At 41.9% G+C, this 25908-nt stretch overlaps 1 protein-coding gene across 3 annotated transcripts in view; it reads left to right on the forward strand.

The window, feature by feature from the left end:
* PCCA (propionyl-CoA carboxylase subunit alpha) overlaps positions 1-25908 on the forward strand; it is a 437395-nt gene that overhangs the window by 337414 nt on the left and 74073 nt on the right. For 2 of the 3 annotated variants that reach the window (XM_061626592.1, XM_061626590.1), the window contains one exon: positions 2193-2246. In XM_061626592.1, the coding sequence (XP_061482576.1) occupies positions 2193-2246 (54 nt within the window). The remainder of the gene's footprint in view (positions 1-2192; positions 2247-25908) is intronic. The other variant, XM_061626591.1, reaches the window with a different exon arrangement.

The following is a 25908-nucleotide window of genomic DNA, read 5'->3' on the forward strand; positions in this document are numbered from 1 at the left end:
GGGTCAGGTCTGGTCAGTGCCTGGATGGGAGACCGCCTGGGAACCGTATGTAAGCCGCCTTGAGTTTCATGAAAAGAAAAGGGGGGTATAAATGTTATAAATAAATAAATAATCAAAAACAACTTTGGGTGATAAAACTGTGCTTCAACTACTTTTTATCCACAGTTCTGTAATTTTTAGACTGACAAAATTTGAGATTGATTTGCATTCTAGACCTTACATTTCATCACACTTCTAAGCAGACTTTACAGAAGACTAATGTCGTTGATAGCAGCGGGGCTGCTTGCCTCAACAAGGGCCACCTGCATGAGTAGATTTGTAACACTTGGCCCCTTAGATCTGAAGATGTAAGGTTTTCTATTACATTTTTATATAAAAAATATAGGGCAGATTTTGAATATAATTCTATTCTTAAAATAGTCTTACATTAAACATTTCACCACAGTGGGATCTGAGTCATATAGAGTGTCCCAAAGGTCATATGCAGTGTGCATGCTGCATTTTCAGAACTGCACACTTGTGCAAACATTCTCATGCACACACATACTCAGATTTTGGTAGGGACTGAAATAACTTGTTCTCAAATATATAGCATTAAATGGCAAGACTTTTAATCAGAGCTTGGAAAAGTTACTTTTTTGAACTACAATTCCCATCAGCCCCAGCCAGCATGGCCACTGGGTTGGGCTGATGGGAGTTGTAGTTCAAAAAAGTAACTTTTCCAAGCTCTGCTTTTAATGAGGGTGAAGGGCATTCCATTAAAAAAATTGAATACAATTTTGACAGCTTATCAAGTAGCCTGTACCTGTTTGTTTTGGCGTACAGTTGCTTCATTGTAGGCATCTGGTACTTTGTTCTCCTTTGCAGTTTCCAAAACTTGATTGTGTTTCTCTCAGTCTGTGGGGAAAAGTGTATATTCCTGTTTCCTTTATAAGCATAAACGTCAGGATTTTTGTATGAAATTTTTATTTCCTATATTTTCCATTCCATTAATCATTTTTGTTGAAATATGTCAAGACTTGGTACATTTTCCTGTTTTCCTATCGTCATTAAGAGTGGAATGTCACTAAATGACCCATCAGCTGAAAAAGATTTCGAAGAAGGTGTTGCTTCATTTGTATATAGTATTGTTATAGAGGATGTCTAGAAGGGAGACTTGATGTCAATAAATATTGCTTTGTATGTAGTGGATTTTTTATGTTACATATCCTTAAAATATTTCAGATGAAGTCGCTGAAAGACTATATCGTTTTTTTGTTTATGTAGAACATTTTAGAATTTATACTTTTGGAGGTTAATAGCATAAAATAACTTGATCTTATAGCTTAAGACTATGGTGTGGGACATATTCAAATCCTTGATGAGTTGTGAAGTTCACTGGTAACTGGGCAGGTTGCTACCTCTTAGCACAATCTACCTTGCAGGACTATTGTGATACTGAAATGCCACGGTGCCATCAGTGATTGATGAAAAGAGACATGTAACAACTTCGGTCCATTTTCTTGGAAATATGTAGCTGATCCATTGAGATACCAAAACCCTGAGTCTGTTAGATATAACATAAGCCATTTCATTTTCTTGCGTGACATAGACCATTATATTTTAACCACACCGTTTCGAATGAATAACAAGTCTCTGAGTTGGCTTTGAATATAATGAAATTGTCACGGCCCAGATTGCAGGTAGTGCTAATGCAAACCATGGTTAAGTGTGAATGCATGTGTGTGCAGGTACAGTAAAAAAATAGTGGCTGCTTCGCCCCTCCCACAGTCCTGCTACTGCCATGCTACCCATTATGTCCATACCTGGGTTCATGATTTGCCTTGCTCCAGACATACCATGAGCTATAGCCAAGATTTGTTTATACAAGTTATACATGAATACTGGTGTGGACATAACACTAAGCCAAAACATAGCTTAGCTTTAGCTAAGTTAACAGCAGGAGGACTGGGGGAGGAGCAAAGGGGTTGCATTTTTTACCATTAATACTCACATGCTCGCATGTTCATGCTTAGCTATGACTTAGCATTTCATGCAAACTGGGCCTGTGTCAGAAGTAAATAACTGTGGGTATCCCAGTCTCTCAAAATTGTGTATACACACAATATGTAACTGTCAGCAGTCTTAAGAGGAGCAACTGTTGCTTCTGTCTATAGAACATAATCTAAGTTCTGTTAATTTGTTACTTCTAGTGCCTTGCACGGGATGCAGGTGGAAATCTTACAATTCAGTTCCTTGGCACAGTGGTGAGTACTAACTTCTGTTGTGTGTGTGTTTTGTAATTGATTTTATGTTTGTAAACTGCTTAGAAGCCTCTTTGGTAACTAAGCAGTATATAAATTAATCAATACATAATTTATTTAATTTATTTAAAAGATTTCTAAACCACTTAGAATTTTTTAAAACATTAAACAATGTACACTATATACAATGTAAAAACAATATCAATTAAAACAAAACAAGAACAAGCTATGGGTCAGAGAAAGTTCTCTCTCTCTCTCTCTCTGTGTGTGTGTGTAGTGCTTTTTTAGTAAAAAATGAGGTGCCAGTACTCATACGTTGGTAAAAGTTCTGTGGGTACCAGTACAAAATGGCTGCCATAGGCAGCAAAAAAAGAGGCGCCAGTACTCTGTACTAGTGAGTAGCATCATAAAAAACAAACACGTCCTCTGTGTATACACACTCTCATGTATTTATATTTTGAGCACACATTTTTCATTTGGTTTGGTTACTTTTATATGTCAGTACATTAATATATGTGAGGACAACCATATTTTGATGAAGAGGACTGGGAAAAAGGTTCTGCTTAGGAACAAGAATTTGAAGCATTTTCTGCATCTTTTCTCTCCGTCCATTCTCAGAAGTGCTGGAGATCAGCTTTTTTCACCCTTTTACAAAACAGAGACCTTCACAGGATTGTTAAGAGAAGTCACAGTATAGGAATCACAGTTGGTCTTACAAGCAGTAATATGATGTTTGTGTGTGAGACATAGATTATATATAGAGAAAAGTGAGTTTGAAAAGAATGGTACATGCAATTGGGATTGGCCCAGTTTCCAATGCCTCCTGTTAAGTTTTGTGAGGTAATAAATGCACCTGGAATATCTGACATGGTTGACTGAGAGGGCACAAACCCCAATTTGCACTCCAGTAGAATTGCCATAGCAATGAGGGAATAGTCCTTGCACCACTGATGGGTCTTGAGTGCATGCCTTTATAAATTTATTCATTCTTATGGGAAGAATAAAATGCTGGACTTAAGTGATCCCAGCAGAGTGAGAAGCAGGAGTTGTCCCTTAATACTGTGTCAGAAATGGCAGCCCATTTTTGTCCCACAAAATCTGTAAAAATCCATTTAGAGCTTTCAGTCATGGGGATCTCAGATTATGGTGTGTGGGGCAGGGTGTAGCACTTGCAAAATGACAGGAGATCTAGCAAGAGAGGTAGGAGAGATTGTGAGAATCCAACAGTAGCTGTAACTGAAGGTATAGAGCATTCATCTTCTACCTACTTAAAGTCTTAGGCTTCAACCTTTTGTGCCCTGTAAGGTGACAAGAAGTCCATTTAGAAAGGTACAAAAAATGGTGAAGGCTCAGTTTAAGAGTAATAGCCTCATTAGCAGGAAAAGACCAGTGATGCCATACTCATGTCAGCTAAGAGGGGGACAGAACCTCCAATTTTCAGCCAAACTTTCACATACATTTTCATATAGGATGTGTGTGTTTTCCCATGCTGTTATACATGTCTGACCTCTTTATTGGCACTCGTTATCAGAGCCACCTATCTAGGAAAACAACTATTCTGCTTGTCACAGGGACAGCATCAATTTTAGTTGAAATAGTTTGCTTGTTCATGTTTTCCATTGAAGCTGAAACAGATGATGATGTTGTGATTGATTGATTGCCATTATAGAATGCTAGAACGTGTATAACATTTTTAAAAATAAAATAATACAACTAAGTTCCCACTTAGTCTCAAGTATGGAGTAACCTGATATGTCACTCTTAAAACTTCTTGCTGCCCATTTCGCCTTTCTTTTTATCAAGTCCTTCCAAAAAGATTGTTGATGGCTCAGGGATTTGAGTTCCTCCAACCCTCTGTTGACAAAGTGAAAAAATCAATATGAGACCTGTAGAAAATTGTCTTGCTTTATCATTCCTCTTGCTAGTCTATTGTGGTGAGTTGCCAACTACTTCCGTATTACTATATATTTCGGATTATATCCAATGTTAGTCATTTTCAGAGCAGACCTATAAAAGTGAATGGACTTGTCCATTTATTTCAGTTGGTCTAATTGAAGTATGATGTATTGGATATCACCCTCTCTTTATACAAATTTGAATACAAAAGCCAGACTCTGATTTACAATGTGGTGCCACATCCAGTTGGACTGCCAGCAACAAATGTGCACTATTTCCTTATGGCACAATCTACCTTGTACTTTTCAGTTACGAAAAGGAATACTAATGCTGGGTTTGGTACTGGTCATTTTATACTGGTCGTTTTATCTGGTATTGCTCCCCAGGTTTCGGAACACAAGCTCTTCACCTTTAGGCAGTACCACCACATATGTGTCAGTGTCCCAATCATTCTGTGGCCCCATCACCTTAACTGAAATTATAGTTGTTTTTGTTGTTACTACTACTACTATTACTACTACTACTGTTGTTGTTGTTGTTATATGCCTTCAAGTTGATTAAGACTTATGGCAACCCTATGAATCAGCGACCTCCAAGAGCATCTGTCATGAACCACCCTGTTCAGATCTTGTAAGGTCAGGTCTGTGGCTTCCTTTATAGAATCAATCCATCTCTTGTTTGCCCTTCCTCTTTTTCTACTCCCTGCTGTTTCCAGCATTATTGTCTTTTCTAGTGAATCATGTCTTCTCGTGATGTGTCCAAAGTATGATAACCTCAGTTTTATCATTTTAGCTTCTAGTGACAGTTCTGGTTTAAGTTGTTCTAACACCCAATTATTTGACTTTTTCGCAGTCCATGGTATCCGCAAAGCTTTCCTCCAGCACCACATTTCAAATGAGTTGATTTTTCTCTTATCCGCCTTTTTCACTGTCCAACTTTCACATCCATACATAGAGAACGGGAATACCATGGTCTGAATGATCCTGACTTTGGTGTTCAGTGATACATCATTGCATTTGAGGACCTTTTCTAGTTCTCTCACAGCTACCCTCCCCAGTCCTAGCCTTCTTCTGATTTCTTGACTATTGTCTCCATTTTGGTTACTGACTGTGCCAAGATACTGATAATCCTTGACATGTTCAATGTCCTCATTGTCAACTGTAAAGTTACATAAATCTTCTGTTGTCATTACTTTAGTCTTTTTGACATTGAGCTGTAGTCCTGCTTTTGCACTTTCCTCTTTAACTTTCATCAGCATTTGTTTCAAATCATTACTGGTTTCTGCTAAGAGTATGGTATCATCTGCATATCTTAAATTATTGATGTTTCTCCCTCCAATTTTCACACCTCCTTCATCTTGGTCCAGTCCCTCTTTCCGTATGATATGTTCTGCGGACAGATTAAGCAAATAGGGTGATAAAATACACCCCTGTCTCACACCCTTTCCGATGGGAAACCAATCGGTTTCTCCATATTCTGTCCTTACAATAGCCTCTTGTGCAGAGTATAGGTTGCGCATCAGGACAATCAGATGCTGTGGCACCCCCATTTCTTTTAAAGCATTCCATGGTTTTTCATGATCTATACAGTCAAAGGCTTTGCTGCAGTCTATAAAGCACAGGGTGATTTTCTTCTGAAATTCTTGGTCTGTTCCATTATCCAACGTATGTTTGTGATATGATCTCTGGTGCCTCTTCCCTTTCTAAATCCAGCTTGGATGTCTGGCATTTCTCAGTCCATATATGGTAAGAGGCTTTGTTGTAGAATCTTGAGCATTACTTTACTTGCACGGGATATTAAGGCAATAGTTCGAATTACTGCATTCTCTGGGATCCCCTTTCTTTGGAAGTGGGATGTATATTGAACGCTTCCAGTCTGTGGGCCATTGTTTAGTTTTCCATATTTCTTGACAGATTTTTGTCAAAATGTGGACAGATTCAGTCTCAGTAGCTTGTAGCAACTCTATTGGTATACCATCTGTTCCTGGTGATTTGTTTCTTCCCATTATGTTAGGAGCAGCTTTCACCTCACATTCTAAAATGTCTGGTTCTTCATCATACGGTTCCTCTGTGAATGAATGAATCTGTCATCTTTGCATCTCTTTTATAGAGTTCTTCAGTGTATTGCTTCCATCTTCCTTTTATTTCATCTTGGTCAGTCAGTGTGTTCCCCTGTTGATTTTTCAACATCCCTACTCGTGGTTTAAATTTCCCTTTCATTTCTCTAATGTTTTGGATTAGGGCTCTTGTTCTTCCCATTTTGTTGTCCTTTTCTATTTCTATACAATAACTATTGTAATAGTTTTCTTTGTCCCTATGTACTAGTCGTTGTATAGTTGCATTTAGGGTTCTGACCGTGTTTCTATCTCCTTTTGCTTTTGCTTTTGCTTTGCTTCTCTCTTTAACCATTTTAAGAGTTTCCTCAGTCATCCATTTTGGTCTTTCTCTCTTTTTAACAAGAGGTATTGTCTTTTTGCATTCTTCCCTGATAATGTCTCTGACTTCAGCAACCCCATTTCTTCTTGATTTCTCATTTCCTGCATAAAATATTTTGTAGTTGCCCGATTGTAAATGTCCTATTCCAGTCCATTTTAATTCACTTTCACCAAGTATTGTAATGTTGATACGCTCCATTTCTTGCTTGACAATTTCTGACTTTCCCTGGTTCATGCTTCTCACATTCCACATTCCTATTGTGTGCGTCGTACAACTCCGGACTCTCGCATCTGTGTGCATCAGCCTCTGGGCTTCCTTTTGGCATTGTCCCAGCTGCGTCATTAGTCACAGCGCTACTCGTACTTGTCCTTCCCCAGTAGCTCGGTGAGTGCCTTCTGACCTGGGGGTCTCATCTTCCAGCACTATCCCGTGTTGCATTTTGGATACTCTGTTCCTAGGGTTTTCGTGGTAAGAGGTATGCAGAGGTGGTTTACCATTGCCTTCCCCTGAGTTTGGATGCATCTTAGTCTGGTGTCTTAGCTTTGACCATACTGCCATGGGTGCCCCTGCTAGGAGTCTAGCCTCTTGGTCTAGACTCCTGACAGCATTGCTCTCAGCTTCTTCAACACTCTCAAACCCCCTCACCACGTTAATGTGCGCATCCTAAAGGGGGCGACCTCCAACAGCATCTGTTAGAAACCATCCTGTTCAGATCTTGTAAGTTCAGGTCTATGACTTCCTTTATGGAATCAATACATCTCTTGTTTGGTCTTCCTCTTTTACTACTACTGCTACTATTTTATTATTAAATTTATATCCTGACCTTTCTCCCAAAGAGAGCCCAGGGTGGCAACTAAACTGTGCTTCAACTGAACTGAGAAAAGCTGACTAATATTTAAAGAAAAATCAGACAGTGACTCTTCATTAGCATGTTGGATCTTGTCATTCTGTAAAATTCTGTAAAGAAGATAGGTACATGTGTACATGAAGGCACAAGGTTTTCACTGATCATGTGTTTGGCTTGCCTTCCTTTTTTCATTTTGAAATTGAAACCGACTTGCTCAAAATATAATATATAAAGAATAGCATGTTACATGCAAACGTGTGGATCAAAATCCTGAAGGTTGCTTCTATGGAAAAGCAACTTTGGAAGGTGACAATTTGGAGCTGAGGGTGAGGAAGTGCTGGTTTAGCCTTTATTCATCTGCCCCTTTTCCCCCTGTATCTTTCCTCATGGGAATTGAGAAACGGGTTTGTGAGGTAACATTTGGAACTATGCTGGGAGAAGAATTGACCGGTGGGTAGCTTCGGGAGGGGGGGGGAAGCAGCATGCAGGGAAAGGATTAAGCTCCCCTTTCCTGTTTCTCTGCTCCAAAGTTACGCCTTCTGGTTCCACTTTTCGCTAGAAGTGGCCATCAGGTTTTGTCTTATTCGTTCATTCACATTTTACATATAGTTCTGCTCTAAGACAGATTGGCTGGGAGGGAACTAAAAACATATTGTATGATTTTAAAGCTGTTAAAATCACACTCAAGAGTATGATAGAATTTGAACCTCTCTAGACAGTGAAGGAGACATGCCCCCTCCTTTTAAACAGCCTTGTCATAACTGCAGCTTGACTTGTAGAAGAATATTACTTTATATGGTTTTAAAGCTTAACCAGGGATCTGAATGAAACATAAAAATGAAGTAGATAAACCTAATTTAAATCTCATAAAGCACATTTTAAATTACGTTTTTTATTGATAATAAATATACTTCATTTCTCATTACTCTTTTAAGCTTCAGTGATATTAGTAAAATAAACATGTTTTTACAAAGCATTAGCATTAAGAATGACGTTAATATGACCCTTGGCACACCATTACAATTAGATTTCAAAGCAAGCATTTAAGATGTAACAGCGATTAATGACAACCATCGAAAACAATTTTGAACTCCATCAGTTTAACTCAGGAGGGTAAACTTAATATGATAATTTATCTAGTTGAATTGTATCAACTTAGCAGGAAAGTATGCAAATGTGTGACCCTTACCTAGCTCCTAAATGGCTGCTGTGCTGGTAAATTTATCAGTTCCATTAATGAACTTTAGGGAACTTTGGAATTTTCAGCATTTGTTCCCTTGGAGGCTGAAAACCAAACCTGATCTCATACTGGGACCATTCTGGTCTGCATATTTCCATAATTTGCTGCTGCTACTAATATGACAGCAAGACACAAATAACTGTTTCTAATAATATCAGATGGAGTTGTGGAGGACAGCATTTTAATGTAGTAAAAGACCTCCCTGTGGGGTTGTTATTGCCACTATAGAACAGCAGTTACACAGTTGCAACAATAGTCTCTTAATTGATTCGTTTAATTAGCAAGAGATGAAGCTTGTGCTGCATCGTCATCTGAGATCATGGGGGATGTTACACAAAGACTGTTTTTGACACACGTTTCCATAAACTTATTAAGTATAGGGAATGAAAAGTTTCTAGCCCTGTAGAGCAGTTTCTTTAAGGTGTGCATAAGAATGTTCAAAGTGTTCACCCTGGATAAATTATCATTAAGACTGGTAGACATCTTAGAAATTATTAGAAACCCCTGATAGAAATGCTCAAATAGATCTGGTATTTGTCTTAAATATGTAAATCTAAGTTTTGTAGGGCTTGTGGATTATTTTGAAGCATCAATGCGTTTAACAGTTCTCTTGATCTGGTCTTGGACAAATAAGGTCAGATTAATAAACTGGCCATCTGTCTTGTGACTGTATTCTAGTTGCACTGCTTTCTTCTCCCTCCCCCACTTTCTCCCCCGGATATGAAATGTGTTTGACCACATTGACCACTATGTAGCATGCACCTAGTGAGAGGTTGCTTTGTACTTGGGTTTCCCTAGAGGCTCCTTATGAATATAGAGATATATGATGTTTCCTATTGTAAAAGGAAGTAGAGTTTGGTATACAGAAAATGTATGCAGCTTTAATATAACACTTTTTTTTCTAGTCCTGAAATGCTAAATTTTAGGGTAGGCCTATATTATTACATGTGCACTATCCTTAAATTATACGTGGTTATAGTTATATTTATATTTTTTAGCCAAGTGCTGCTACTTGTTCCTATTGTCCTGCCTGAAGTTGAGAGACTCAGACTCAACAGTGATGTTTTCTCTTTTTATTAAAGTAATAGACAGTTGCAATGCAGAGCGCCTCATGAAACTAACTACTCTTTCTAGGAACTTAGTTTCTCTCTAGCACTAAGTAAGCATGACTGCGACTACAGATGTTGACTCAGCAACTGGGTTCCCCCCCTCAGTCTGCTTAAGTAGGTTGGGAGTGCACACACAAACAGAGGCTCCTCCTTAGTTGAGTCTGTTGAATTTCCAGCTTTGAGCATCTCTGAGAATGAGGTGAAATGGTGCCTCAGCCAGTCTTTCGTCTTCCCCCTCTGATGAAGGGGAGCTGCTAACTGTCAGTTCAGGCAGGGGAGCTGGAGATGTTCCCGGCTGGGAAGCATCTGACGGGCCTGGCTGAACTGCTGCACGGGGTGTGTGTGTGTCTGGAGTTCCGGAGGCTGTGTAATCCAAGACAGGGGTCGGGATGCCCTCTAAGTCGGCTCTGCTGCCAGCCCCCTCCCCAAGTGATTTGTCCCAGTCTGCTTCCTCATCCTCTGACTCGTCCCCGCCCATCCATTCATGCCTAGTTAGGGGCATGACATCATCCCCCCCCATGCTGATTCCCCATCCCGCTCCGGGGGCTTGGGTTTGTCTGGGTAAGCTTCATGAAACTCTCTCACTAATTCCGGCACATGAACATCTGTAGCTGCTTCCCAGGATCTTTCTTCTGGAGGGGTGGGGGTGGGGTCACAATACCTATGGCACTTTAAATGTTATCTTCTTTTGGGAGTCCTTTTATTTCCAAATCTTATTTTATTTTGGAAATGTTTATTGTTTGCTTTGAAATGTTTTTGTATGGTTTGAGCATGGAGTGTTTTGATTCTGGAAAGTTAGCATTTGTAAAAATGTGATCTCTATGGCTTGCTTCATCAGAACTGTAATGATGAAGGGCAGGAGAATAGGTTAGACTCATCTCTTTGGTGAATAGCAGTCAGTGAAATGAGTAAAAATTATTCATTCTGGAATAATGTAATTATTCATTCTGGAAGTAATGGGGAGGTAATATCTGTGATATTTTGAATTTGGTTACTTTCTCAGCTATGCAATGCACATATTTTTCTTTTTATGTTTGAAATGGCCCTAAGACTATGCCAAACACTAATTAAGGTTTCCCATTCTGTACTATGGTGAAGGAAATTTCAAACCAGAGACCATACATGAGGTAGTGGAGTTGAAGGGGAGGAGTGGTCATGTCTGCATATGCAATTTCCTAAGTAAAGAAAGCAGCAGACCAAGGGTGAGGAAAAATACAGAGCAGCAGATACTGAATTTCCTTGACCATAGCATTGAAAGGGCATCCTTTGAGGAAGCATCCAAACTAGGAAATGTGGTAGTAATGGGTGACTTCAACTACCCGGACATAGACTGGCTGCATATGTGTTCCAGTCATGACAAAGAAGCAAAGTTTCTAGATATTCTAAATGACTATTCCCTAGATCAGTTGGTCATGGAACCGACCAGAGGGACGGCAACCCTGGACTTAATCCTCAGTGGGGACCGGGACCTGGTGCGAGATGTAAGTGTTGTTGAACCGATTGGGAGCAGTGACCACAGTGCTATTAAATTAAACATACATGTAACTGGCCAATTGCCACGAAAATCCAACACGGTTACATTTGACTTCAAAAGAGGAAACTTCACAAAAATGAGGGGATTGGTAAAAAGAAAGCTGAAAAACAAAGTCCAGAGGGTCACATCACTCGAAAATGCTTGGAAGTTGTTTAAAAACACTATATTAGAAGCTCAACTGGAGTGCATACCGCAGATCAGAAAAGGTACCGCCAGGGCCAAGAAGATGCCAGCATGGTTAACGAGCAAAGTCAAGGAAGCTCTTAGAGGCAAAAAGTCTTCCTTCAGAAAATGGAAGTCTTGTCCAAATGAAGAAAATAAAAAAGAACACAAACTCTGGCAAAAGAAATGCAAGAAGACAATAAGGGATGCTAAAAAAGAATTTGAGGAGCACATTGCTAAGAACATAAAAACCAACACCAAAAAATTCTATAAATACATTCAAAGCAGGAGACCATCTAGGGAGACAATTGGACCCTTGGATGATAAGGGAGTCAAAGGTGTACTAAAGAACGATAAGGAGATTGCAGAGAAGCTAAATGAATTCTTTGCATCTGTCTTCACAGTGGAAGATATAGGGCAGATCCCTGAACCTGAACTAACATTTGCAGGAAGGGATTCTGAGGAACTGAGACAAATAGTGGTAACGAGAGAGGAAGTTCTAAGCTTAATGGACAATATAAAAACTGACAAATCACCGGGCCCGGATGGCATCCACCTGAGAGTTCTCAAAGAACTCAAAGGTGAAATTGCTGATCTGCTAACTAAAATATGTAACTTGTCCCTCGGGTCCTCCTCCGTGCCTGAGGACTGGAAAGTGGCAAACGTAACGCCAATCTTCAAAAAGGGATCCAGTGGGGATCCCGGAAATTACAGGCCAGTTAGCTTAACTTCTGTCCCTGGAAAACTGGTAGAAAGTATTATTAAAGCTAGATTAACTAAGCACATAGAAGAACAAGCCTTGCTGAAGCAGAGCCAGCATGGCTTCTGCAAGGGAAAGTCCTGTCTCAGTAACCTATTAGAATTCTTTGAGAGTGTCAACAAGCATATAGATAGAGGTGATCCAGTGGACATAGTGTACTTAGACTTTCAAAAAGCGTTTGACAAGGTACCTCACCAAAGGCTTCTGAGGAAGCTTAGCAGTCATGGAATAAGAGGAGAGGTCCTCTTGTGGATAAGGAATTGGTTAAGAAGCAGAAAGCAGAGAGTAGGAATAAACGGACAGTTCTCCCAATGGAGGGCTGTAGAAAGTGGAGTCCCTCAAGGATCGGTATTGGGACCTGTACTTTTCAACTTGTTCATTAATGACCTAGAATTAGGAGTGAGCAGTGAAGTGGCCAAGTTTGCTGATGACACTAAATTGTTCAGGGCTGTTAAAACAAAAAGGGATTGCGAAGAGCTCCAAAAAGACCTCTCCAAACTGAGTGAATGGGCAGAAAAATGGCAAATGCAATTCAATATAAACAAGTGTAAAATTATGCATATTGGAGCAAAAAATCTTAATTTCATATATACGCTCATGGGGTCTGAACTGGCGGTGACCGACCAGGAGAGAGACCTCGGGGTTGTGGTGGACAGCACGATGAAAATGTCGACCCAGTGTGCGGCAGCTGTGAAAAAGGCAAATTCCATGCTAGCAATAATTAGGAAAGGTATTGAAAATAAAACAGCCAATATCATAATGCCGTTGTATAAATCTATGGTGCGGCCGCATTTGGAATACTGTGTACAGTTCCGGTCGCCTCATCTCAAAAAGGATATTATAGAGTTGGAAAAGGTTCAGAAGAGGGCAACCAGAATGATCAAGGGGATGGAGCGACTCCCTTACGAGGAAAGGTTGCAGCATTTGGGGCTTTTTAGTTTAGAGAAAAGGCGGGTCAGAGGAGACATGATAGAAGTGTATAAAATTATGCATGGCATTGAGAAAGTGGATAGAGAAAAGTTCTTCTCCCTCTCTCATAATACTAGAACTCGTGGACATTCAAAGAAGCTGAATGTTGGAAGATTCAGGACAGACAAAAGGAAGTACTTCTTTACTCAGCGCATAGTTAAACTATGGAATTTGCTCCCACAAGATGCAGTAATGGCCACCAGCTTGGATGGCTTTAAAAGAAGATTAGACAAATTCATGGAGGACAGGGCTATCAATGGCTACTAGCCATGATGGCTGTGCTCTGCCACCCTAGTCAGAGGCAGCATGCTTCTGAAAACCAGTTGCCGGAAGCCTCAGGAGGGGAGAGTGTTCTTGCACTCGGGTCCTGCTTGCGGGCTTCCCCCAGGCACCTGGTAGGCCACTGTGAGAACAGGATGCTGGACTAGATGGGCCACTGGCCTGATCCAGCAGGCTCTTCTTATGTTCTTATGTTCTTATCCTTAATTAGCATTTAGTGAAGGCTGGTTTGTGGGGCTCTGTTATAGAGCCAAAAGGCAGGATAAAAATATTTTAAATATAAGCTTGGCCAGATTTATCCTTGCCGGTTCATATTTATTGAGCATCATACTGTGCTATCCAATGTTTGTCAAAGGAAGTAACAAAGCAGAGCTCTTGTGGTAGGTCCTGATTAGCATAGGAAATATCATAAACACGTGTGGTCCATCTTCTAAACATCAGTTCAAAGCTCAGCAAACATTAACATAACAAATTGTAATGTGAGTAACACATTCATACAGGTTCCTTCTTGTGTCTCTTGCCACTCGCTTGATTATTTGGAAAAAAAGGGCTAAGAAGAGGTAATGAGGACGTACCAAAGAAATTCAGTAATAGCAAAGTTTGAATACAGAAGAATGCTTTAATACCCAAATACTGGAGTATATGAGGACAGTATACAGGAACAAACAAGATTCTTAACTCCTTCTAGTGATTGTCCTGACATGATTACTGATGCTAAGTCCCTTTCTGATACAGATGAGAAGGCAAAAAGAGTGGCAGTAGGATTTTAAGCATTTCTGTTCAAAATGTATGCTCTCTTATAGGGATCTGGGTGCCATTTTATTACATATTCACTAATAGGCAAACAACCTTGCAGTTTAAGAACATACCTATAGCCCACAGATATTTCTATCAAACTATAAAAAGCAGGGAAATTCAGCAGCTATAGTGAATGGACCAGGGGAGCAGGAGACCTGACCTCCTCTCTGAGATACTGTATTGCCCTACAAATTTGTCAAAATGCAAACACAATTTGGGTTGGTCTTTCACAGTCCAATCCACTTGCTGTGTAGCTTGGAAGAATTTGGTAACATGTGCCTGTTTGGGCAGGTTTGATCATTTGCATGCTTATAGAGTTCAGTGGTATTTACTTCCATGCAATCATGCTTAAGATAGGTAAAACTGACCATGGGGAGGAGGAAGGGGAAGGGAGGAAGGGGAAGGAGGGGATTGGAAGTGGAGGGGGAGGGGCGAAAGAAGGGGGAGGGAAGGGGCAAGAGGGGAGAGGATAGGAGGGAGGAGAAGGGAGGGTGGGTTTGGTCATTTGCATACTTTTTCAGTTCAATGGGATTTATTTCTGTGCAATCAAGTTTGAAAATGGAAATGGAGTGACTTCAAGTCGACTGGACTTATGGCAACCCTTTGAATAGGGTTTTCATGGTAAATGGTATTCAGAGGAGGTTTTACCATTGCCTTCCTCTGAGGCTGAGAGACAGTCACCCAGTGATCTTCATGGCTGTGTGGGGATTTGAACCCTGGTCTCCCAGGTCGTACTCCAACACTGACCTGGGGGAGGGTCAGGGAGTAGCGGAGGGGAGGAGATTGGGTAGGTGGGCACCGGGCAGAAGGGAAGCCCCTTTCCTTTCCAAAAGGAAAACATTGTGAACAGTATCATTGCTTTTCAGCTTTCCCCCCATCTTTTTATTCTACAGAAAGCACAGGTAGTCTCCCTCCCAAATTTAAACCAAAGCTGTCCCTGGCCACATCCACACCAGGCCTCTATTACACTTTGGACAATCATGACTTCTCTCAAAGAATCCTGGGAAGTGTAGTTAGTGTAGGGTGCTGAGAATTGCTAGGAGACACCCTGTTCCCCTCACAGATCTTCAATCAGAGTGGCTGACTGTTAAACCATTCTCTCAGGGGAATAGGCGTCTCAGCCCCCTTCACAAAGTACACTTCCCAGGATTCTTTGAGGGAAGCCATGATTGTCTCAAGTGAAATCAAAGTCTGGTGTGGGTGTGGCCCTGTGATTAGGCAAGCCCAGCAGCTGTGAGTCTGGCTTTTAGAACACTGACAGTTGGTTCTTACTTAGCATGCCACACGTTATCATTGGCTTCAAGCCAAAATGTATTAAATTAATTAAAAATCAGCCAGGCATTTTTTTATCTTTTTAACTGCAGAATATGAAGGTCAGAGTATGGGGCAAGGTCAGTATTAGGATTACAGGTACTCTGTGAATATGGCTGATTTTTAATGAATTGCAACAGATTATGAGAACTCTCAGAGAAAAAAAGGACTCGAGGTTTTTCTCTCTCTTTTTAGACTTTGAACTCTCTATTCTCTCTGACTGTTTTGTGTATCGCCATGAAAATTGAGAGGGTTGTTAAGCAAGTGTTTCTGAGTTCAGGACTGTAAGTTTGGTAAAGTTTTATTTTGAAATGAGCTTATGGGAAGCATCAGAATGGCATGGGGGTATTTTCAATTTAACATTGTGGAATGTGAAAAATCCACGCTGGTTATAGTATACAGCCACTCTCGTGGCTGTATAAGTCTGAAGTCAATATAAGACAACGAAATAAAGGGAGAAATTTGGTGCAAGTATTTCTTCTCATCTGGAGGACATTTTAAGTAGCATTAAACGGAGGCCTGGGAATATTACATGATGCATTTTTTATAAAAACTTGGAATTGCCAATCTTGAATTTAAGAGAAAAAATGAATTTCTGGTTCTTCACTGAGAAGAGATGGGCAAAACAGCACACTGTTCAAAATGAAGAGTTGTGACACGCTGATACTTCTTAACCTGTCAAAATCCAGCTGGAAGGGGTGGAAGCTGTAGAGGAGGTTAAGCACAGATTAGCAGCAGACATGAGTGGATTTCTGTTGTGTATGCATTTTATCAGCTTTACCTAAAGAAATAAGTAGCTGTAGACTAAAGGCACTAATTAAATGGGATCAATATAACAAAGTAACGAGCAGGTTTTCCCAAGCACCAATTTGGAATCTTGTTCTCTTTGACCATTAGAGGTGGGGTGTTCTAACTGGATGATAGAAAATTTTCAGAAAGTATATGAAAAGATGCCTGCCAAGCTCCCAGCCTCTGCAATGTATGTAGCCCATCAGCCAACCAGATGCATGGTAAACTTTCTGCTATTGCAGTCACATGGCTTGATATCCATATATGCCCTGAGGACTGATAGGTGTGCAGTAATATAAACACTCACTAACAATGAATAGTAATTTTAAGTGTTGTGGCAGCATGTAAGTACAAAAGGAATCTTGTGCTAATGGCTGTGAGGCATCATGCACTGATTGCCAAGTGATATAGTGGGGCAGTTATGCTGGAAACTAACTGAGAAGGCAACTCTCTCTCTCTTCTTGTCCATGGTAAATAAAAGATCCTGTGTCATGAGTCCCATGGAATGTCCATGCAGTGATGATGAAGAGGATATGGGATTTGGGGGAGGGCCCTAGCATCTCGTAGTCAAAGGGTGTTGAAACTGAAGGCCACAGCTTGGTTGACAATGACAGCTCCACCCCTATTGCTCCACTTACAGCTGACGAGATGTTGCCCAATCAAAAGAATGCCCTTTCACCTTCCTTTCACCCTTCTTCCCTGTCCACTCCACTGCTGCTGCCATGCACCCCTCCTCCCAAGGAGGAGGACCTTGCTGACATATCTCCGCCGATGTATCTCCACCCTGACCTCGGACTTAGTCCCATTAAGGAGGAGCGCTCGCATGCACTCTCATTAAGTGACACCTTCCTCATGCAAATAGATGAACCTGCCCACACTCAGGTAAGGGTTGTAAAGGGGTGTGTCTCATTGCTGCAACATAGCTCTGTGTAGTCATGCCTAGCTATGCTGAGCAGAGTTGCAGTATCCTGTGTAACCTGTAAGCTGATCTATGAAGTGTTCTGAACTGAAATTTTCTATTAAAGAAAAGCACACCTTCACATCCAAGTCTGACTTCAGCAGCCTAGAGTAGGACAGTTTGTTGCTGCCCTTACTTCCTCTACCCAACGATACCATGAGTGAGATGGAAGCAATTGGAGGGGCAGAGGAGGATATCCAGTGTGCCTTAGAGACTGTGTTAGCAGAACTCCAGAACGTTAAAGCCGAGACCAAGACTCTTCAAACTGAGACCCAAGCTCCAAGTGGAGAATCAGAATCTGAGAATCCAGATCACCAGCTTGGTACTAATGCAATGGCTGTGCAGTGAGGGGCTCTCCAGTGCCCCCTCTGCATATCAAAACTCCTGTGGGACTTCCTGCCAAGTACAGCAGAAAACAGGAGCAGTTTGCAACCTTCATCACTCAGTGCAAGTTGTACATCACAATGCGTCAAGCAGACTTCCCCAGTGACATGCTAAAAGTGGCCTTTGTGATCAGTTTACTGGATGGGGAGGCAGCTCGGTGATCTTTTTGTTTCCTGCCTTATGATCCAGCGTTGGGACAGTACAACAGCTTCATTACGGCCATGGCCAAGATCTTCTATGATCCTCAGTATAAGGTCATGGTGACCGGTCAACCAGGGGCCCTGCTGCAGGGCAAGGACTCCATCAGGACTTATACGAATGCTTTTCGGATCCTAATGCAGGAGGTGGACTGGAATGACTTGGCCCTGATGTATCAACACGAAAAAGGGCTTAATGATGAGGTGCTGTACAAAGTGGCCCAAGCTCTAGCTCTTAACACCTTGTCAGAGCTTCTCCAGCTGTGCCTGCCAATCCATAGCAGACTTGAAGGCTGTCAGATGGAGAAAAAGGCCTCCTTGGCTCGGACATTACTTCCCTTACCTCTCCCCTGCACATGTTTCTCTACCAGTTTGGGAACCTCAACTCAGTTGGGGGTGGAAACCATGCAGACTAGGGAGGCACGGCCATGCTGGAAGGAGGAGAAAAAAAGCGCTGAGGAGAGAGGCTGTGCCTATACTGTGGGAAGGTGGGGCACCTTTTGAAATCCTGCCCAGCCAAGTCAGAGAAAGCTCTGCTGCAGGAAAACTCCAAATCCCAGCTCCCATAGAGGTCCACGAGCTGGGATCAACTGTGAACAAAGGGCCTCTCAATGTCCCAGCTCCGCCAAAGCCAGCCCTGCACTTTCCTCTCCATCTGGGGTTGCCCTTGGGTTGGAGCATCCATGTACAATCCATGGTGGATTCAGGAGCTTCCAGTAGCTTTATGGACTTGGGCTTTGCTAAACAGCACAACATTCCCATCACTGCTTTGGACACACCCCTGGCAGTAGAGACCATTGATGGGCAGCCCCTAGTGTCGGGGGTGGTCACCCAGGCAACTTTGGTGTTGACTGTGGAGTTACCCAAGCACTATGAACAGCTGTCCTTCTACCTAGACACTTTGGCATGTTTCCCAGTGGTCCTGGGAATGACCTGGCTTACACAGTATGACCCTACAATTTTCTGGGGGGATGCTTCAGTGACATTTTAGTCGAGACTATTGCAGGCAGCATTATAAGCCTACTGAAGCCACAGTAATGGCCTCAATCACTACCCTGCTTCCTTCAGAGAAACATACATTGCCCGCCAAATACCAGGACTATCATGACATGTTTGACAGGAAATAGGTGAATCAGCTACCCCCCACTCGACTTTATGACTGTGTCATTGACTTGATCCTTGGTGCCAAAATTCCCTCTGGACGTATCTACTCGTTTTCTGAACCAGAGCTCATAGCCTTAAAGGAGTTTCTCGATGTCAACCTGAAACAGGACTTTATTCATCCCCTCACATCCCTCATAGGATCTCCTTTGCTCTTTGTCAAGAAAAAGTGCAGTGAACTTCGACACTGCAATCACTACAGAGAGGTGAACAAAATTACCATCCCCAATAACTACCCACTCCCCCTTATCAAGAAACTGTTGGAGTGGTTGAAGATGGCAAAAATTTACACCAAACTGGATTTGAGAGGGGCTTACAACGTCATCTGGATCAGGGAGGGGGAATGAATAGAAAACTGCTTTCAAGACCTGGTATGGTAGAGTCCCTGGTCATGCCCTTCAGGTTAACATTTCATGAAAGATATCTTTTGGGACTTACCTGAATTGCTTTGTTTTTTAGATGACATCCTTATTACTCTGACTCCGTGAACAGCATGATGCCCATGTGCAGGCAGTGTTACAGAGACTGAGAGAGCGTCACTTATATGCCAAATTGGAGAAGTGTGAGTTTAACCTGGCCACCTTGGATTATCTAAGCTACCACATCATCCTGTTGGGGGTGGAAATGGACCCTGGGAAGGTGCATTGTGTACTCTCCTGGCACCCCCCCCCAAAAAACACACATAAATGATCAACGGTTTCTGAGGTTTGCCAACTATTACAGGCAACTATTGCTGCCTTCTCAAAAATGACTGCTCCTTTAATGGACTGCCTCAAAGGTTCTGGACCCTTTCAATGGACCAAAGCAGCTAAATAGGTATTTGATCATCTTAAAATGCTGTTTTCCTCGGAACCAATATTACAACATGCTGACCCCCACCGGCCCCTTTGTGGTTGAAATGGATGCTTCAGATGTAGCCATCAGAGTGGTGTTGCTACAGCCCTCCATGAAAGAGAGAGATTTGCACCCCTGGGCGTACTCCTATAAACTCAATGACCAAGCAAAACTACACAGTATGGGAGAAGGAACTGATTGCCCTCCACGATACATTTGAGACATGGCAGTAGCATCTGAAAGGAGTATGTCACATTATGGAAGTGCACATGGATCACTGAAACCTATAAAACCTTCAGACACCTCACAAGTTGAATCAGCACCAAGTGCACTGGTCCCAATTCTTTGCCCATCTCCACATTACCTATATTCCTCATGCCCAAAACCACAGGGCAGACATGCTCTTTCACAAGCCAGAGTACAGCAGGCCCAGGACGGACCTGCCCCTTCATGATATCATACCCTTGGATAAGATTGTGGTGGCTACCTGTACCAGGTCCTGGACTGAGGAACTGTGAATCACTCAGGAACAACAAACCTTCACTCAAGAACAGATCTGGGAATTACAGGAATCCTCTCAAGACAGAGACCCAGACTTCACCAGAAGGGGAGAGTTGCTCTATCATTATGAGGCTCTGTATGTGCCCCCAGGAGAACTGTGGGCAACGATCTTGCGATGGTGCCATGGCACCTCCACTGCTGGACCCAAATCAAACACAATGTAGAAAGGTACATTCAGACTTGTCTTACCTGTATGAGGGCGAAATATGCCTCAGGAAGACCTGCAGGCCTATTGGAACCCTGTCCACCTTGTTGCAACTGCTGCAAATTGAACTTTGTTTATCCTCCACCCATCGTCCTCAGACAGATGGGCAAACAGAGAAAGTTAATGTCCATGCTAATTATCACCCACACTTTTTCCAAGACTCCACAGCTATGCTGACTGTTCCTGTAGCTACTGAATACAACCAAGAGTTACAAGCTATGCAGCAAATTATACAGGAACAGCTGGAGAGAGCCAAAGCCACCTGCAAGCAGGCAGCTGACCAACGTCAACAACCAGGTCCAGAGATCCGGGTGGGAGACACTTTCCTCACACAAGTAGATGAATCCGCCTACACTTACTTAAAGGTTTTAACGGGGGATGTCTAATTGCTGTGACAGCGTCTTAGCTCTGTGTAATCATGCCTAGTTGTGCTGAGTAGAGTTGCAGTATTCTGTGTAACCTGTAAGCTGATCTATGAAGTGTTCTGATCTGAAATTTTCTATTAAACCAATTAAAAGCACACTTTCACATCCGAGTCTGACTTCAGCAGCCTAGGCAGGACACCCTGCAGCAAGTTTTCCAAAGTGCAGGATTACTAGTGGATTCAGCCCACACTTGGGTAGCTTCCTCAACCATTCTTTGTATGTGGTTCTGCCTAAGGTAACAACTGCCACTTTCCCTAGATAGATAGTAACCATGCATCACAATTTATTCAGCGCCAAAAGGTTGTGCAAAGGATGGGAGCCGTGGAACTCAAAGATACTATGGCAAAGTGGCTTAGCAATGTGATCGCCAGTATGGCATCTTTATCTCATAAAATGTTGTTGGTGTTTACTGGATTTCCAGCCTGCTCCTGTGAGCACTGGTTTTCTGATAGAACCACTGTGCAAGACTGATGGCCTCATACTGGAGGTGGCAGTCTCGAGGGTGTAAGTATTATGAAAGAGCACTTCTGCAGCAAAGGAAGCATTTGAGCTGCCCCTGGTTCTCCTTTTATGGCACTGTATGAATATGCTCCAATTGCTGTTATTGGCCGCAGACAGTCTCAGTTTCTTAGGACCAGTCTCTGGTAAATCCCTGTGCTCATATTTTGTCTGCCTCTCTCTCTTTTTTTTTCCTTCTGGGTTTTTAAAATGTTATTAATCTTTCAGCACACAGCTCTCTCTCTCCCTGCCTCCTTCCCTGGAAATTAAATTTCTTCTGGGGAAAGAGTATTAAAGGGAGTATGAAAGATACCTACTACTAAAACTACTAATTAATTAAAAACTACTACTAAAACTACTAATTAACTCAATAAACTACAAAAACAATTATGCAGGTAGGAAGCCAGCACGGGTGTGGGGGCTTTCCAGTGTTTTGCACTGTCTGCAACATGTGCAGCTATCTGCCTATTGGACAGAAATTATGGGGGTGCCCTTGGTGCAATGAGCTCCTGGTTCTCCAGTATTAAGTTTGTTTCTTTGAGGCCAAGGTGGCTGACCTGGAGAAGCTGAGAGAGGCAGAGAGGTTTGTGGTTGAGGCCTTTAGGGACATTATAGTGTCCCATTCCCAGGATGATAGCTGTCCTGCTATCAGGAAGAATGAGGGCCTCAGGAAGGAGAGCACCTGTCTGAGGAACAGGGGAACAATTCCCTAGCAAGGACCCATTCCTTGGGGGCCCAAGAGATATCCTGTCATGCTGATGATAATTCTCCAGAGCAGTGGAGGGATCCTAATAGTGGGTGATTTGATCAGTAGGAACATTGATAGTGGGATGTGTGATGGATATGCAGACTGCAGGGTGATTTGTCTGCCTGGTGCAAAGGTTGCAGATGTTGCCCATCATTTATGTAGCTTGCTGGGGAGGAGTCAGTGGCCTACGGTATTTTCTTTTAGGCGCCAGGTTAAGACCTGGCTATACTCCCAGGCATTTCAATGTTTTAATGTTTAATGTTAATTGTTCATCTTAATGTTTTAAATTTTCCTGTTATTTGAATCGGATTTTATTGTGACATGGTATTTTAACTCTGTTTTGTACACCGCCCAGAGAGCTACTAGCTATGGGCGGTTTAAAAATGAAATGAAATAAATAAATAAATAAATGGTGCCATCAATGACATGGGGAAATGCAATTGTGAGGTCCTAGAGGCAAAATTTAGGTTGCTGGGTAGGATGCTGAAAGCCAGGACTTCCAAGGTAGCTTTCTCTGAAATGCTACTGGTTCCATGTGCAAGGGCAGCTAGACAGGCACAGCTTTGCAGTCTCAATGCATGGATGATGTAATGGTATCAGGAGGAGGAATTTGTATTTGTTAGGCAATAGGGAACATTTTGGGACAAGCCAGGTCTGTGCAAAAGGGACAGGCTCCACTTGAACTGGGATAGAACCAGACTCCTTGCAGAACAGCTTTTAAACTGATTGAGGTTGGAAAGCCAACGGGAGCTAAGGAGGGTCTAGTTAGGATCAAATCTCCCCCCTGGGATTTATACAGCTGCGAGAGTGGCTGTATACTATAGTCAGCATGGATTTTTCACATTCTGCAATGTTAAATTGAAAATACCCCCATGCCATTCTGATGCTTCCCATAAATTAATTTCAAAACAAAACCTTACAAAACTTATAGTCCTGAACTTAGAAACGCTTGCTTAACAACCCTCTAAAGTTTCATGGCAATACACAAAACAGTCAGAGAGAATCGAGAGTTCAAAGTGTAAAAACAGAAAGAAAAACCCCAGACCCCTTTTGGACTTTTTTCTGTCAGAGTTCTCATAATTAGTTGAAATTAATTAAAAATCAGCCATGTTCACAGGGTACCTGTAATCCTATTACTGACCTAATTTAGTACTGGGAATGCTGTATCATCCCCCTGATCAAAATGCTGAGGGAGATCTAGAGATGAACAATGAAATCAAAGAAACATCCAAACTAGGAAATTCTGTAGTAATGGGTGACTTCAACAACTATAACATAGACTGCCTATGTATGTGTTCCAGTCACAACAAAGTAAAATTCCTAGATACCCTAAATGACTGTGCCCTAGAACAGTTAGTCATGGAGCCACCCAGAGGCACAGCAACCTTGGACTTAATCTTAAGTGGCACCTTGGACCTGGTGCAAGATGTAAATGTTGTCGAACTGATTGGGAGCAGTGACCTTAGTGCTATGCAATTAAACATATGTATAAATGGCCAATTGCCAAGAAAATCCAACACAGTCACATTTCATTTCAAAAGAGGAAACTTCCCAAGAATGAAAGTTGAAAGACAGAGTCAAGAGGGTCAAGTCACTCCAAAATGCTTGGGAGTTGCGTAAGAACACAAGACTAGAGTGTATACTGCAAATCAAGAAAGGTACCACCAGGGCCAAGAGGATGCTGGCATGGTTAATGAGCAGAGTCAAAGAAGTTGCTAGAGGCAAGAAGGCTTCCTTCAAAAAATGCATGTCTTGTCCAAATGGGGAGACTAAAAAGGAATACAAATTCTGGCAAAAGAAATGCAAGAAGACAATAATGGATGCTAAAAAAGAATTTCAGGAGCACATTGTTAGGAACACAAAAACCAATAACAAAATATTCTTTAAATACATTGAAAGCAGAAGATCATCTAGGGAGGCGGTTGGACCCTTGAACAACAAGGGAGTCAAAAGTGTGCTAAAGCAGGATGAGATTGTAGCAGGGCTGTGGAGTCGGTACGCCAGACGGACTCCGACTCCTCTATTTTTCTACTGTCCGACTCCAACTCCGACTCCTTCATAAATGGCAAATGTATATTAACTAGTAATAACACATTTACTGTAGTAAAATGGTAGCACAAGGCATTTCATCACCACCATGTGAATCCAGAGCTTGGAAAAGTTACTTTTTTGAACTACAACTCCCACAAGCCCAATCCCTGGGGCTGATGGGAGTTGTAGTTTTAAAAAGTAACTTTTCCAAGCTCTGGATTCACGTGGTGGTGATGAAATGCCTTGTGCTACCATTTTACTCCAGTAAATTTGTTATTACTAGTTAATATACATTTGCCATTTATGAAGGAGTCGGAGTCGGTACATTTCTACCGACTCCGACTCCACCCAAAATTGCTTCCGACTCCACGACTCCGACTCCACAGCCCTGGATTGTAGAGAAGCTAAACAAATTCTTTGCATCTGACTTCACAGTGGAGGATATAGTATGGCAGATCCCTGTGCCTGAACTAACTTTTACAGGAAGGGAGTCTGAGGAACTGAGGCAAATAGTGGTGATGAGATACGAAGTTCTAGGCTTAATAGACAAAATAACAACTGACAAATTGCCAGATCCAGATGGCAACCACCCAAGAGTTCTCAAAGAACTCAAATGTGAGATTGCTGATCTTCTAACAAAAGTATATAACTTGTCCCTCAGATCTCCCTCCATACTTGAGGACTGGAAATGTAACACCAATCTTTAAAAAGGGATCCAGGGGGATCCCGGAAATTACAGGCCATTTAGTTTAACATCTGTCCTGGGAAAACTGATAGAAAGTATTATTAAAGATAAAATAACTAAGCATATAGAACAGTGAGCCTTGCTAAAGCAGAACCAGCATGCATTCTGCAAGGGTAAGTCTTGTCTCACCAACCTATTGGAGTTCTTTGAGAGTGCAAACAAGCAAAAAGACAGAGGTGATCTGGTTGACATAGTGTACTTGGATTTTCAAAAAGCTTTTAACAAGGTACCTCACCAAAGATTCCTGAGTAAGCTTAGCAGTCATGGAAGAAAGAGGAGAGGTCCTCTTGTGGATCAGGAACTGGTTAAGCAGCAGGAAGCCGAGAGTAGGAATAAGTGGACAATTCTCCCAATTGAGAAGGTGGAGTCCCCCATGGATTGGTAGTGGGACCTGAACTTCTTAACTCATTCAAAAACAATCTAGAATTAGGGAAGAGCAGTGAGGTGGCTAAGTTTGCTAATGATAATAAATTGTTCAGGATTGTTAAAACAAGAAGAGATTGTGAAGGACTCCGAAAGGACCTCTCCAGACTGAGTGAATGGGTGGTAAAATGGCAAATGCAGTTTAATGTGAGCAAGTGTAAAGTGGTTTATACTGGGCAAAAAATCTTAATTTCACATATACACTCTTGGGTTCTGAACTGGCAGTGACTGACTAAGAATGAGACCTTGGGGTCATAGCAGATTGCTCAGTGAAGATGTCGACCCAGTGTGTGGCAGCTGTGAAAAAGGAAAATTCCATGCTATGAATTATTAGGAAAGGTACTGCTAATACGATAATGCTATTGT

Source organism: Rhineura floridana, chromosome 5 (genome assembly GCF_030035675.1).
Source record: "Rhineura floridana isolate rRhiFlo1 chromosome 5, rRhiFlo1.hap2, whole genome shotgun sequence".
Lineage (NCBI taxonomy): Eukaryota > Metazoa > Chordata > Lepidosauria > Squamata > Rhineuridae > Rhineura > Rhineura floridana.